Source organism: Zootoca vivipara, chromosome Z (assembly GCF_963506605.1).
Source record: "Zootoca vivipara chromosome Z, rZooViv1.1, whole genome shotgun sequence".
In the NCBI taxonomy this organism is placed as follows: Eukaryota; Metazoa; Chordata; class Lepidosauria; order Squamata; family Lacertidae; genus Zootoca; species Zootoca vivipara.
Window position 1 is genome coordinate 2,633,309 of NC_083294.1, and position 12,886 is coordinate 2,646,194.

General features: G+C 46.2%; 1 protein-coding gene across 3 annotated transcripts in view; it reads right to left on the bottom strand.

The window, feature by feature from the left end:
• Positions 1–1,559: 1,559 nt before the first annotated feature.
• EEIG1 (estrogen-induced osteoclastogenesis regulator 1) overlaps positions 1,560–12,886 on the bottom strand; it is a 58,556-nt gene continuing 47,229 nt past the window's right edge. For 2 of the 3 annotated variants that reach the window (XM_060270484.1, XM_060270485.1), the window contains exons 10-13: positions 11,828–11,949; positions 9,862–9,931; positions 7,798–7,823; positions 1,560–7,670 (exon numbers count right to left, since the gene is read on the bottom strand). In XM_060270484.1, the coding sequence (XP_060126467.1) occupies positions 7,639–7,670; positions 7,798–7,823; positions 9,862–9,931; positions 11,828–11,949 (250 nt within the window). In that variant the 3' untranslated portion in view covers positions 1,560–7,638. The remainder of the gene's footprint in view (positions 7,671–7,797; positions 7,824–9,861; positions 9,932–11,827; positions 11,950–12,886) is intronic. The other variant, XM_060270486.1, reaches the window with a different exon arrangement.

The window sequence follows — 12,886 nt, forward strand, 5'->3', positions numbered from 1 at the left end:
AAAACATACAAAAATACAAAATACAAAATAATAATAATTCTAACTTATAACCCTTATTTCTAATTATAGAATCATAGAGTTGGAAGAGACCTCAAGGGCCATCCAGTCCAACCCCCTGCCAAGCAGGAAACACCATCAAAGCATTCTTGACATATGCCTGTCAAGCCTCTGCTTAAAGACCTCCAAAGAAGGAGACTCCCCCACACTCCTTGACAGCAAATTCCACTGCCAAACAGCTCTTACTGTCAGGAAGTTCATCCTAATGTTGAGGTGGAATCTTCTTTCTTGTAGTTTGAATCCATTGCTCCGTGTCCGCTTCTCTGGAGCAGTGGAAAACAATCTTTCTCCCTCCTCTATATGACATCCTTTTATATATTTGAACATGGCTATCATATCACCCCTTAACCTTCTCTTCTCCAGGCTAAACATACCCGGCTCCCTAAGCCGTTCCTCATAAGGCATTGTTTCCAAGCCTTTGACCAATTTGGTTGCCCTCTTCTGGACACGTTCCAGCTTGTCAGTCTCCTTCTTGAACTGTGGTGCCCAGAACTGGACACAGTACTCCAGGTGAGGTCTGACCAGAGCAGAATACAGTGGTACTATTGTTGAGGTTTTTTCACTGTGCTGAGTACGTGCATCTGGTCACATAGCAATTCAGAGCTGGCAAAATGCCCAGAAGAGTGATTCAGCAATCTCCAGGGCTGGATAATTTGCCTAGTGATAGAGCCTTAGCAACAGCTTGGTGATTGGTGCAGTAACCCTATTAGACTAAGGGTGAATTTGTGGGGTTTTGTGGAGAGTTGGTGGTGTGTTTCTGATGTGCTTATTGTGTTGTAGAGAGATAGAGAGAAGTACTGATCTATGTACTGTTTGTTGTTTTGTTCCAGTAAATAAAGCTGTATATAGTTACACAGTACTAGTGGAAGTGAGTTCCTGTGTTTCTGCAACTTGCCTTCATCTTGCAACCAAGAAGTTTCCGCTGTGCCTGCGCTACTCTGCTGAGTTCAACAGGTTCAGCCTTGCCGGTCTTTAACAACTATTACTTCCCTTGATCTAGACGCTATACTCCTATTGATGCAGCCCAGAATTGCATTGGCTTTTTGAGCTGCTGCATCACACTGTTGACTCATGTCAAGTTTGTGGTCTACCAGGACTCCTAGATCCTTTTCACATGTACTGCTCTCAAGCCAGGTGTCTCCCATCCTGTATTTGTGCCTTTCCCTTTTTTTGCCCAAGTGTAGTACTTTACATTTCTCCCTGTTAAAATTCATCTTGTTTGCTTTGGCCCAGTTGTCTAATCTGTTCAGGTCATTTGGAAGTGTGATCCTGTCCTCTGGGGTATTAGCCACCCCTCCCAATTTGGTGTAATCTGCAAACTTGATCAGGATGCCCTCAAGCCCATCATCCAAGTCATTGAGAAAGATGTTGAAGAAGACTGGGCCCTTGTATTCTCAGCAAGTCCAGAGTGCTGTATTTAGAGGTGTTTGCAGCCCACGAATGCCAAAAGGCTGAAGACAAAAAGGAAACCCACACAAAAAACAGTCAAGACAGATCAGGTGTGAAGTACCAAAAAGAAAAAGAATGAAGATCACCTTTATTACCCCCAAAACCGTAATGACCATTTGACATTATAGTGATTTTCTCATTTATACTTGTGACTTCCCTACATTAGGAAGCAAAAATCAGAGAACACAAACACGATTGGTTGAATCAGAGACGGCACAGCATTCTATTAGAAAACAAAAAACCAGAACACACGAGTGGAGCAAGTTAGAAATGGTGTGGGTGGGGGGAAAAGACCCATTCGCAAACCATTCTCCTCTAGCCCCACAAAATCTGAACAAGAATAATTGAAAGAACAGAGCAGTGGAACTAACAAATCTTCTATACTTGCTTTTAATGATAATGTAATCTTTAGATTTTACTTAAATCTGCGTTTAGTTTATAACAGGCATAGGCAAACTTGGCCCTCCAGATGTTTTGGGACTGCAACTCCCATCATCCCTAGCCAACGGGACCAGTGGTCAGGGATGATGAGAGTTGTAGTCCCAAAACATCTGGAGGGCCGAGTTTGCCAAGCCTGGTTTATAAAGTGTTAAAAACTATCTCTTCAAACATTTTTTTAAAAAGTTTGCATAGTCCCATTTTCCCTTTCCAAAAATATCTGAATATAAACTGAGCGCGGCTCTCTTCTGAGCCTCAATAACTTTCCCAAGAAAATAAACATGATCTCTCTCATATTTTTTTTTCTAACCCTCTCAAAAATATGGGCTTAAAAAACAAAACTAGCAAACATTTTCTCTTGAAGCGAAGGAAAAGAATCAGAGGCTCTACTCTTAAGTTCCAAGTTCCTTTTACTTCTCCAGGGGAAGGGGAAAATATCTCCCCCCACTAGCCAAAGAGAGAAGGGGAAAGGTTAGGACTGATGGGAACTGCAGTGCACCAATATTGAGAAGGCCACATGTTCCCCAATCCTGATGTAGGATGGCAGATGCAGTCAGCCCAAATTGGGGACTCTGCAGAATGAGACCCTTGGGATGTGGAGGGCTAAAGATCCTACAAACACTTGCTACTAGGCAGAGAGTGGATCGGGCCCTATGAAGAACAGCCCTGTCCACAGGGCAAAGAAACAATGGCATACCTTTCCTTAGCTAGCTTGAGGAGGGGAGCAGGAAAAGTGGGTTCATTTAGCAGCTCCTGAGATCAAGCTACAGGGGAGAGATCTGCTCTCCTCCTTGTCGTTCCCCCTCTCCAGGAGAGGTGCATTTCACATGGGAGATTTAATGTGATGCGTACCAGCTACGGGGCCTTCCAGAGGTTCACATTATGGGCACAGTCCAGCTGCGCAGTTTGTTTTTTGTTGTCAAGCAGGGGTGGGGCGGGGGCGAGAATACACCAAACGAAATATCAACACTGTTCAAGACCGTCAATCATCACGGGCTTTCTTTACAGAGGAACAAACACGCCTTTGAAAATAAGGAAATAAATCTTCTCAACCAGCCAGGGACAGCCAAGGGAATTTAGGACATAACTACTTTTTGCCCCTCCCCGAGTGCTGAGCAAACGGTGAAATTCAGTTACCTGATCCCTTTCGCCACCATTCTAGCCTTCAGGGTCTCGACTGAGCCCATCTCCATCATCAGTGCAGCAGGAGATTGGCACGATTCACTAATGCTCAATGTATTATCCGCAGGGGAAAGGGGCCTCATTCACTACCCACCACAAATACCACTACACTGAATATAATACCCTTTGCATTCTGCAGATCAGATTCACAGAGAGACAGGGAGATACCAAAACACAAAAAGTCTAGGTTGCAGGAGAGCTGAAGCTCAACCTGTTCTCATTTGGCACTGGACAAAGGAGGACAAAGATACCAGCTCTGCTCCCTAGCAGCTAACACAGGGATCCCCAAACTTACCCAGCTTCGGGCCGGATGCCCGCCGCGCCGATTGCGTGGTGGGCCAGACGGTGGGGGAGCATGCGCGCCCATGCGCATGCACAAACGCTGTTTCTGGCACACTCCTGACCCGGAAAGCGCCGGAAATAACTTGTGCACATGTGCAGAAGCCTCCTCCGACCCGAGCTATTTCCGTCGCTTTTCCGGGTCAGAAGTCGGCAGCTGCACCGCACCGCGCCGGTAAGAGAGGGCGGCGGCAGGGGGTGGCCCCAGGGGGGCTGAATAAAAGAGCCTTAGGGGCCGTATGTGGCCCCCGTGCCGTAGTCTGGGGACCCCTGAGCTAACAGCTTTCTCCAACCAAGTACCTCCAGATAAACTGGTCTACAACTGCCATCATCCCTGATGATGGGCCCTACTACTGGTGCTGATGGGAGTTGGGTCTGTTCTGTGTAGAACTAACATTGGATACAAACATTTGCCCCTAGAAAATCTTTTGCATGACCTACCCGAGGGCTGTGAATTTGATGGAGGTGTTCTTGCAAAAAATCCTGAAACTTCTGGATTTTAAAGCAGTATATCAAAATTGTGAGGCTTCACTGGGTTCCAGCTCTGTCTCACACATTAGAATAATAATAACCACCCCCCCGACACAAGATAGCAATGAAACAGTGATTCCCCTCCCAAAAGAAAGAAAGAAAGAAAGAAGGAAAGAAAGAAGGAAAGAAAGAAAAGAAAAGCTGCAAAACACCAGCCTGCTGGGTTCATAAAGAAAATTCAACATAAATTCAAGAATTAAAAAAAAGAAAAAGGTCTCCAGGCGGGATCAGTGGTCTGAGAAGTTCAATTACGAAACAAAAACAAAAAACAAAAAACAAATACAACCATTATCTTCCAGTTAACTAGGAACAAACACACCAACCATGCCAAGAAAGACAGTGCTTGTGATGCAACTAACATTTTAAGCAGCAGCAGCAGAATGGTTGGCCAAAAAAGTCCCCAGCACCCCCATCACAGATCCTATTCAACTAGCGAAGTGCACTTAGGGAAGAGCCATGGATGGAATTTTAGGATTGGGCGAGAAAATCTGAGACCCCTAAGACTCACTTGAAACAAAACTGGTTTAGCCTTGAAAGCAAGACCAAGTGGCTAGGCACAGCAGAGCACGCAATTTCATAATAGCAACGCATTTTAGAGTCAAAGGTTCAAGAACCTAACAAGCCGTCGAGAGCACTGAAAGATGTTACTGCCTGGGGTCTGCAGGGAGCTGTCGCTCCAAACTTCTGGTGGGCAATAGTTTGGGGAAGGTCACAACAGAAGGATGCCCTTGCCCCCCCCCACTTCCTCCTGATCATGCACAAAGCAATTAAGAGGCTAAAGGCTGGGAGTCTTTTGTGATGTTATAGACTCAGTGGCTGATTTGGCCACTGAAAGAAAACTACCGGTAAGTATGTAGACCAGAGCATCATCTCACTAACTTCCTACCAGGGGAGAGGCTGAGCAACAATTTGAGCAACTGGTTAATGAAAGAATTCCTTCCTTCCCCACCCCCACCCCTGGTAATGATTACACCCCACAACAAGTCTTGCCAGCTTTCAAGGGGCTCTAATAACTCCGTTTTTAATGAGGCACAAGCACAGAGGAATTACAGCCCTCTGAAGAAAGCATCCTTACTCCCCTTTAGTAGATCTGGGAGGTGAACCTTAAGCCCACCAGCCTAATTAGGGTCTATCCATTTGGTCTGTGAGGCTCTTTTGGCCAAGCCATGCCCACCTGCCCTACACGGCAACTGAAAAGAGGGGCTTGTAAACATCACTGCTTGGCAATGCCTACAGCAGGCATCCCCAAACTGCGCCCCTCCAGATGTTTTGGCCTACAACTCCCAGGATCCCTAGCTAACAGGACCAGTGGTCAGGGAAGATGGGAATTGTAGTCCAAAACATCTGGAGGGCCAAAGTTTGGGGATGCCTGCTCCAAAGCATGTAAAGTGAAGGTTGTGTGGCACACTTCCACCTCAGGACACAGTGGCCTGGTTGGTTCACAGAGACAGCAACCCTACAGAGCCCTGTTTCCTTTCCCAATTCCCACCCACCCACCTGAATTCCATCTGTGGCACTCCATTCATTACAAAGATGGCTCTCAGCCCGCTTGAGTATAAGTAACGGGGGTGGGGAGAGAGAAAAGGAGCAGAACCATCCCTTCTACTTTGCTGCAGGTGATAAAGTGTGCATGTGTGTGCTTTCATGTACACAAACACCCGGTGCTGAGCACATGTGCTAACAGAACATTAATGGCCTTGGCCACACTCTTCTCAACAGGCAGTGCCCCCCAAATGTATATGCTGTCTGCAGAGTAGCAGACGTGAAAGTGAGGTGGGGAGGGTGCTAAATGGAAAATAGCGTATAGGCTGAAACTATACACAAGTAGTGCCAGTGTCCTGCCTGCAAATACAAGACCTAGAAATACAATTGCCAGGATTATAAGGGTGGAGAGAAAATTGAGCTTTCTCTTTCTCCACTTGTGCAGACACGAACTGTTATTCCCACCCCCTTCAAGGTCTCAGTGTTGGAAGGTGAAAGACGAAACAAAGCTCAAGCAGCAATTATTACAAAAACCCAATCCGTCACCATGCTCCAAATCAGGCACCCCCAAACTGCAGCCTTCCAGATGTTTTGGCCTATAACTCCCATGATCCCTAGCTAACAGGACCAGTGGTCGGGGAAGATGGGAATTGCAGTCCAAAATATCTGGAGGGCCGCAGTTTGAGGATGCCTGCTCCAAATCCTGGTAAACTAGAACCCCAAGATGGCAGCTTCCTCCCAGGAAAACCAATATCTCCTGCAAGCAGAAATCTACCACAGCAACAAGTAGACTGAACTAGACCCTGTCTTTCTTCTGTGCTAAGTGTTCTACTTCAGAAGAATGTTTTTCTTTACATAGGGGGAGCATGAAAAAACCGGAATCTCTCCTGTTTTAAGTTTACCTCTTTGTTCTGCTGCTGGCATTCAGCAGATTTCGCTTGGTTCAGCAAGGGATGGAGTAGAGAGTCCACGGGCCAAAGCAGGAGCCTCTGGGACAGATTTTAGGCACATTTTAGGCAAAGGGAGAGGAGGCTGGACTCCTTACAGCAGCAGCAGCACCGATACCCTATTCCAAATCAAAGCCGAAAGACTGGTAGGGGACAGGGGAAAGAACGATCAACCATGTTTTAGTTTTGGAAGAGTGTCAAAACTCTCCTCGCCCAGAACGGAATAAAAGACAACCCTAATTCAACACATTTTCTGACCCAGAAAGCAGCCGTATTGGGGCATGTTAAATGATTTCTCCTACTGGCCTCACAATGAGCAGACAGAAGCGTAATTACTCTGATGCCCAACTGTTAGAGACACCCCCACCAACCTATAACATCGGTTCTTTGTTGAAAAAAAAAAAAAGAATGAAGAGTGCAGGTTCCACTTCTGAAAGTGGCCTTTCAAGGGTACGTTCGGAATCTGGAACGTGCTCCGTCTAATGAAAACTGAGGCCAGGCACCCCTTCCATGCCCTGCAGTGGAGGGCAGGCGGGGGCGGGGCGGGGGGCTGCTGCTGCTGCAATACCAAGACGTGCTCAGCATTCGTAATTCTTTTGTTTTCTCTCTTTCTTGGAACAATTAAGTTCTATTTTTCAGCAACTCTTGACATGCACTTTTGGAAGAAAAAAAAAGGAAAGGAAAAGCCATTTCCTATGAATGGATAATCTTTGGGGCTGTTGACTTTAAACTTTAAATTGCATTCAGCTAACGATGCTTCTCCTCAACCCCGATTTGATTTGGGGAGGTTGGGAGGTTGAGAGGAAGCATTCAAAGTGGTATAACCCAATGGGCTGAGATACACAGGACCAGCAAAATCCTACACGTGAGAAGATAAAGTGGTTCAATGGAATGAGGGTTTAACATGGGAGTGCAGAGTTGCCTGACGAGGAAGATTGGCAGGAAAATTCTGGGACATTGCCAGATAAATCTGAGGCAGCATGAGGCAGATTTGGGCAAAAGTGCATGTTCTGGAGTGTCAAGTCCTCGGAGAAGGTTCTGCAGTGCCCACATGTCAGGGAACAGGTTTGGGGAAATCCTGCCTGGAATGTTGCTTGAAGAGAGGTTAGAAAAGGAAGAAAGGATGGCATCCACCACCACCACCGCTGCAGATGGGGAAGGAGACTGTTTCCAGCAGGTCTACTTGCTTCTGTTCACATTTAATGGGTTTCGATTACCACTGGCTCGTAAACTCCAGATGAGACTCTGTGTAAGAAAGAGGGGAGGGAACCATTATAATCTCTGTGTGAGCAAGGTCCCGTTTGCAAAGAGCTGGAACTTAAAAACGAAGACACGAAGAACTGTTCTAATGGAGATATTGAAGGTAACTAACCTGGCCTGAAATCATACGTCAGAAAGCTTTTTTGGTGGGGGGTTTTCGGGGGTGGGTGGAGAAAGAGAGAAAGAGACACACAGACATTGCTTTAATTCAAGACAGTTTACCATGTTATTCGCAGGGCATGTCAATACTAGTAAAAATGGATTTCAATGGAGCTAAATATCAGGATTCCTTCTTTTTTCATGCATGCCATGCTTTTAGCAAAGTTTGCAGGTAAGGTCACATCCTCTAACTTAGTAGTAGATAATGGGTACTATGATTTCGTCAGTGAAACGGCCTAAGACTTGTGGATTTGTGCTTACAAAACAACACCTGTGATTTATTATTTTACAACAGAACAGAAGGCTTCAAAGAGGTCACTCAGGACTACAGCATATATGCTTTGCATACAAAAGATTCATGATTCAATCCCTGCCATCGTCTGGTTACCGGTAGGCAAGAATCCTGCCTGAGGTCAATAAAGACCAGGGGTTCCCAAACTAAGGCCCGGGGGCCCGATGCGGCCCAATCGCCTTCTAAATCTGGCCGGTGGACTGTCCGGGAATCAGCATGTTTTTACATGAGTAGAATGTGTCCTTTTATTTAAAATGCATCTCTGGGTTATTTGTGGGGCCTGCTAGGTGTTTTTACATGAGTAGAATGTGTCCTTTTATTTAAAATGCACCTCTGGGTTATTTGTGGGGCATAGGAATTCGTTCATATTTTTTTTCCCAAAATACAGTCCAGCCCCCCACAAGGTCTGAGGGACAGTGGACTGGCCCCCTGCTGAAAAAGTTTGCTGACCCCTGATAAAGACTGACATAGTGTTCACCAACTCCCATCAGCTCCAACCAAGAGTCAGGGATGATGAGCTGTAGTCTGGGAAAGCTAGGGTAGACAGCACTGAGCTAGCCTGTCTGATATGGAAAGCATATGGTTGCAGAGGTGACCGAGCATGCGTTAGCCAAAACAGGAGTACCAAAAGAGCACCTCCCAAGGCCTTTTACAGTACTTCAGTATTTCTTAGGCACTGCTTAGATTCCCCCCCCCAAATGAGCTCTTGCCATTCATTTCCAAAGTTGTGGATTAACTGAAAACACACATCCACAAGATAGCAGCAAAAGCATCAATAATAATAATAATAATTTATTATTTATACCCTGCCCATCCTGGGCGGCTTTCAACGGAAAAATGAAATAAAATAATCTATTAAACATTCAAAGCCTCCCCAAACAGGGCTGCCTTCAGATGTCTTCTAAAAATCTGGTAGCTGTTTTTCTCTTGGACATCTGGTGGGAGGGCGTTCCACAGGGCGGGCGCCACCACCGAGAAGGCCCTCTGCCTGGTTCCCTGCAACTTGGCTTCTCGCAACGAGGGAACCGCCAGAAGGCCCTCGGCGCTGGACCTCAGTGTCTGGGCAGAGCGATGGAGGTGGAGACGCTCCTTCAGGTATACTGGACCGAGGCCGTTTAGGGCTTTAAAGGTCAGCACCAACACTTTGAATTGTGCTCGGAAACGTACTGGAAGCCAATGCAGGTCTTTCAAGACCGGTGTTATGTGGTCTCGGTGGCCGCTCCCAGTCACCAGTCTAGCTGCCGCATTCTAGATTAATTGCAGTTTCCAGGTCACCTTCAAAGGTAGCCCCACGTAGAGCGCATTGCAGTAGTCCAAGCGGGTGATAACTAGAGCATGCACCACTCTGGTGAGACAGTCTGCGGGCAGGTAGAGTCTCATCCTCCTACCCTGGACACAGAATTGACCTGCGTCTCCATGGACAGCTGTGAGTCCAGAATGACTCCCAGGCTGCGCACCTGGTCCTTCAGGGGCACAGTTATCCCATTCAGGACCAGGGAATCCTCCCCACCTACCCGCCTCCTGTCCCCCACAAACAGTACTTCTGTCTTGTCAGGATTCCACCTCAATCTGTTAGCCACCATCTATCCTCCAACCACCTCCAGGCACTCACACAGGACCTTAACCTCCTTCACTGGTTCTGATTTGAAAGAGAGGTAGAGCCATCTACCCAGGGGCATGGCCTAAACCTAGTCTTTCTAAAGGAATCTGCTAGGGAACTCATACCTGTTGGCAAGCTGAATTCCACTGAGTGTAGTTGTGCCATCTCTGCTCACAAACAGTCTCAGGTTACTATCTGTAAAGAACAACAAAAAAAGGGGAAGAGGGAAATATAACACTGCCACAATCCTCAGAGGGCCTCCTGCCAGCTATGCAAAACTGCTGAGCAAGGCAAGGCATTTTCACAGCTGCCATTTTTGCACAGCCATGAGATTACACAACTTCAGCAGCAGAGAACCTGCTTAGCCGAGTGTTTGGGAAAGTGCTCTTCGTCCTGGGTACATTGCTGTGGGTTATTCCCCCAAGTGCGTTGCTGTGGGTTATTTCCCCCCCCCCGGGCCTAGTGGGGGCCTGGCATGGGCTTACATAAAACAAAGGCCATGCTGTGGCCTGCGACCCGGGCGGTCGCCCTTCCGCCCCCTCCCCCGGGGCTAGTGGGGGCCTGGCAGGGGGCTACATAAAACAAAGGCCGTGCTGCGGCTTGCGATCCGGGCATTCCCCCTCCCCCCCCGGGCCTAGTGGGGGCCTGGCAGGGGTCTAGGGGTCTGATAATGGCCGCCTTGGTGGTTTCAGTTGCTTGGTTGATGATGTCATTATTTGGTTTGTGGGTGTGGTGTAGATTTCACAGGAAGGGAAACTGTGTACTGTGGGAGGAAATCCACCTGAGGGCACTGTTTTACTTTGTGGAAAAACAGGTTTCTACCTGCCCAGCTGTGAGATTTGATGGATTTTTTTTTTCTAACAACGCTCGGGGAGTGGCATGGATCGTTGTGTCAAACAGTTCCAAACTGTTTCCTTCCGATTTTACTCAAACGCTATCATAGAGTTTTTATTCTCACTATATTCTTTTTACCTATTTCTTATACCTATCCCACTTTTTGACAAATTCTTTCTTTACCTTTCAAACTGTTTGTTAACCAGTGCCATTTCAGCCAATTCCTGCAATTTATTCTGCCACTTGGTAATTTCTGGAGTTCTTTCCAACCTTTGGCAATAACGATACGAGCCGCTGCTAAAGAATCATAGAATCATAGAGTTGGAAGAGACCACAAGGGCCATCCAGTCCAACCCCCTGCCAAGCAGGAAACACCATCCAAGCGTTCTTGACATATGCCTGTCAAGCCTCTGCTTAAAGACCTCCAAAGAAGGAGACTCCACCATACTCCTTGGCAGCAAATTCCACTGTTGAACAGCTCTTACTGTCAGGAAGTTCTTCCTAATGTTGAGGTGGAATCTTCTTTCTTGTAGTTGAATCCATTGCTCCGTGTCTGCTTCTCTGGAGCAGCAGAAAACAACCTTTCTCCCTCCTCTATATGACATCCTTTTATATATTTGAACATGGCTATCATATCACCCCTTAACCTTCTCTTTTCCAGGCTAAACATACTCAGCTCCCTATGCCGTTCCTCATAAGGCATCGTTTCCAGGCCTTTGACCATTTTGGTTGCCCTCTTCTGGACACGTTCCAGCTTGTCAGTATCCTTCTTGAACTGTGGTGCCCAGAACTCGACACAGTACTCCAGGTGAGGTCTGACCAGAGCAGAATACAGTGGTACTATTACTTCCCTAGATCTAGACGCTATACTCCTATTGATGCAGCCCAGAATTGCATTGGCTTTTTGAGCTGCTGCATCACACTGTTGACTCATGTCAAGTTTGTGGTCTACCAGGGCTCCTAGATCCTTTTCACATGTACTGCTCTTAAGCCAGGTATAGAAGGATGTCTAGAGAAGGATTTCTCTAAATTGTATTGGAATATCTTTTTGGAAAGCGATACTCAACAGACAGAAAGATCTCTGGTTAAAGCCAGTTGTCGTTTCAACCAGAAGTTCAAGGGAAGAACTTGGGCCGCCTTAGGTTGCTGTGGGGAGCTTCCGGCCAAACCCCACCAATGCACATAGGAGGCAAAGCCTTACAGAATACAAACCTCAAGACCATGGAAACACGGTCTAGTAAATACTAGTCAACTCACCTTCAGTGTTGCTGACATCCGTGAAGTCCTGGCTCTGCATGATTTTCTCCACTATGTCATCCGCATCGATCCGGGTATCATCCACCCAGGTGGGATGGCTTTCCACAGAATCCTTTTTTCTCCTTAGGAAGAGAATATGGGAAAAAAATAGAGAAAAGTGAAGGAGGCTAGCCTGATAAGGAAAACCTGAATTTCTGCTTGAAAGTTCTGCTTTTATATCCAAGAATTTATGTCCCACATATTTAAGTGTCACTTTTAACATTTTAACCTACTGCAGACAATGACAAAATTAGCTATAGGGTAAACTGCCCATTTGGCCCGGGATGATGTACCCAGGTACATGCCCTCAGGTATTAAGTCTATGTCTCAGGTACATATCTGCAAAGCCTGAGCCGTCTTTGTCTCTTTTGCCTAGAAGCAGAAGCAGAGATTCATATTTTCTTTAAAAATCATTTCTAAGTCTGTGCTCTCTGTCCCACTAAAGAAAGGAGGTGATGGAATCATGTTCTGACAAGCGCATCCTTATTTGAGATACCAACCACCTGGTTTTAGTATGTACATTATTCTTCTTTAGGAAGACGATGTTCAAGGTTTCTGAAAGGCCTAGAACTGTGATAGGAAAGGAATTCTTGCGAAAGCAGGACATGGGTTATGTGGACTAGACTAGAGTATTCAGATTTCAAATATATATATAAATATATATGAATGTATCTAATAATCATTTTCCCCTTCTGTATCACTTCTTTGTACAGTATATCAATAATGTATCTGTAATGGAAATAAGGATGTTGGAATGTACCTGTGTAGGGAACCTAGCTTCTTTCTGTAATGGGACTAGATGTTGACATGAGTCCTACAGAAAGGGAGGGGGTTTGGTTTGGAGGAAGGCTGCTCAACGGAACTGGGTGAAAGTTCCATACTTTACAAACCACTAGGTCATTGTAACCCTAAGTTTTGCCTGGACAAACCTTATAAGGAATAGCGGTCCGTCATCCTAAGTGAGATAATTGCGGATATTTCATTTATAGTCATTAGGTGGGCTTTCTTAGAATGGGAGGT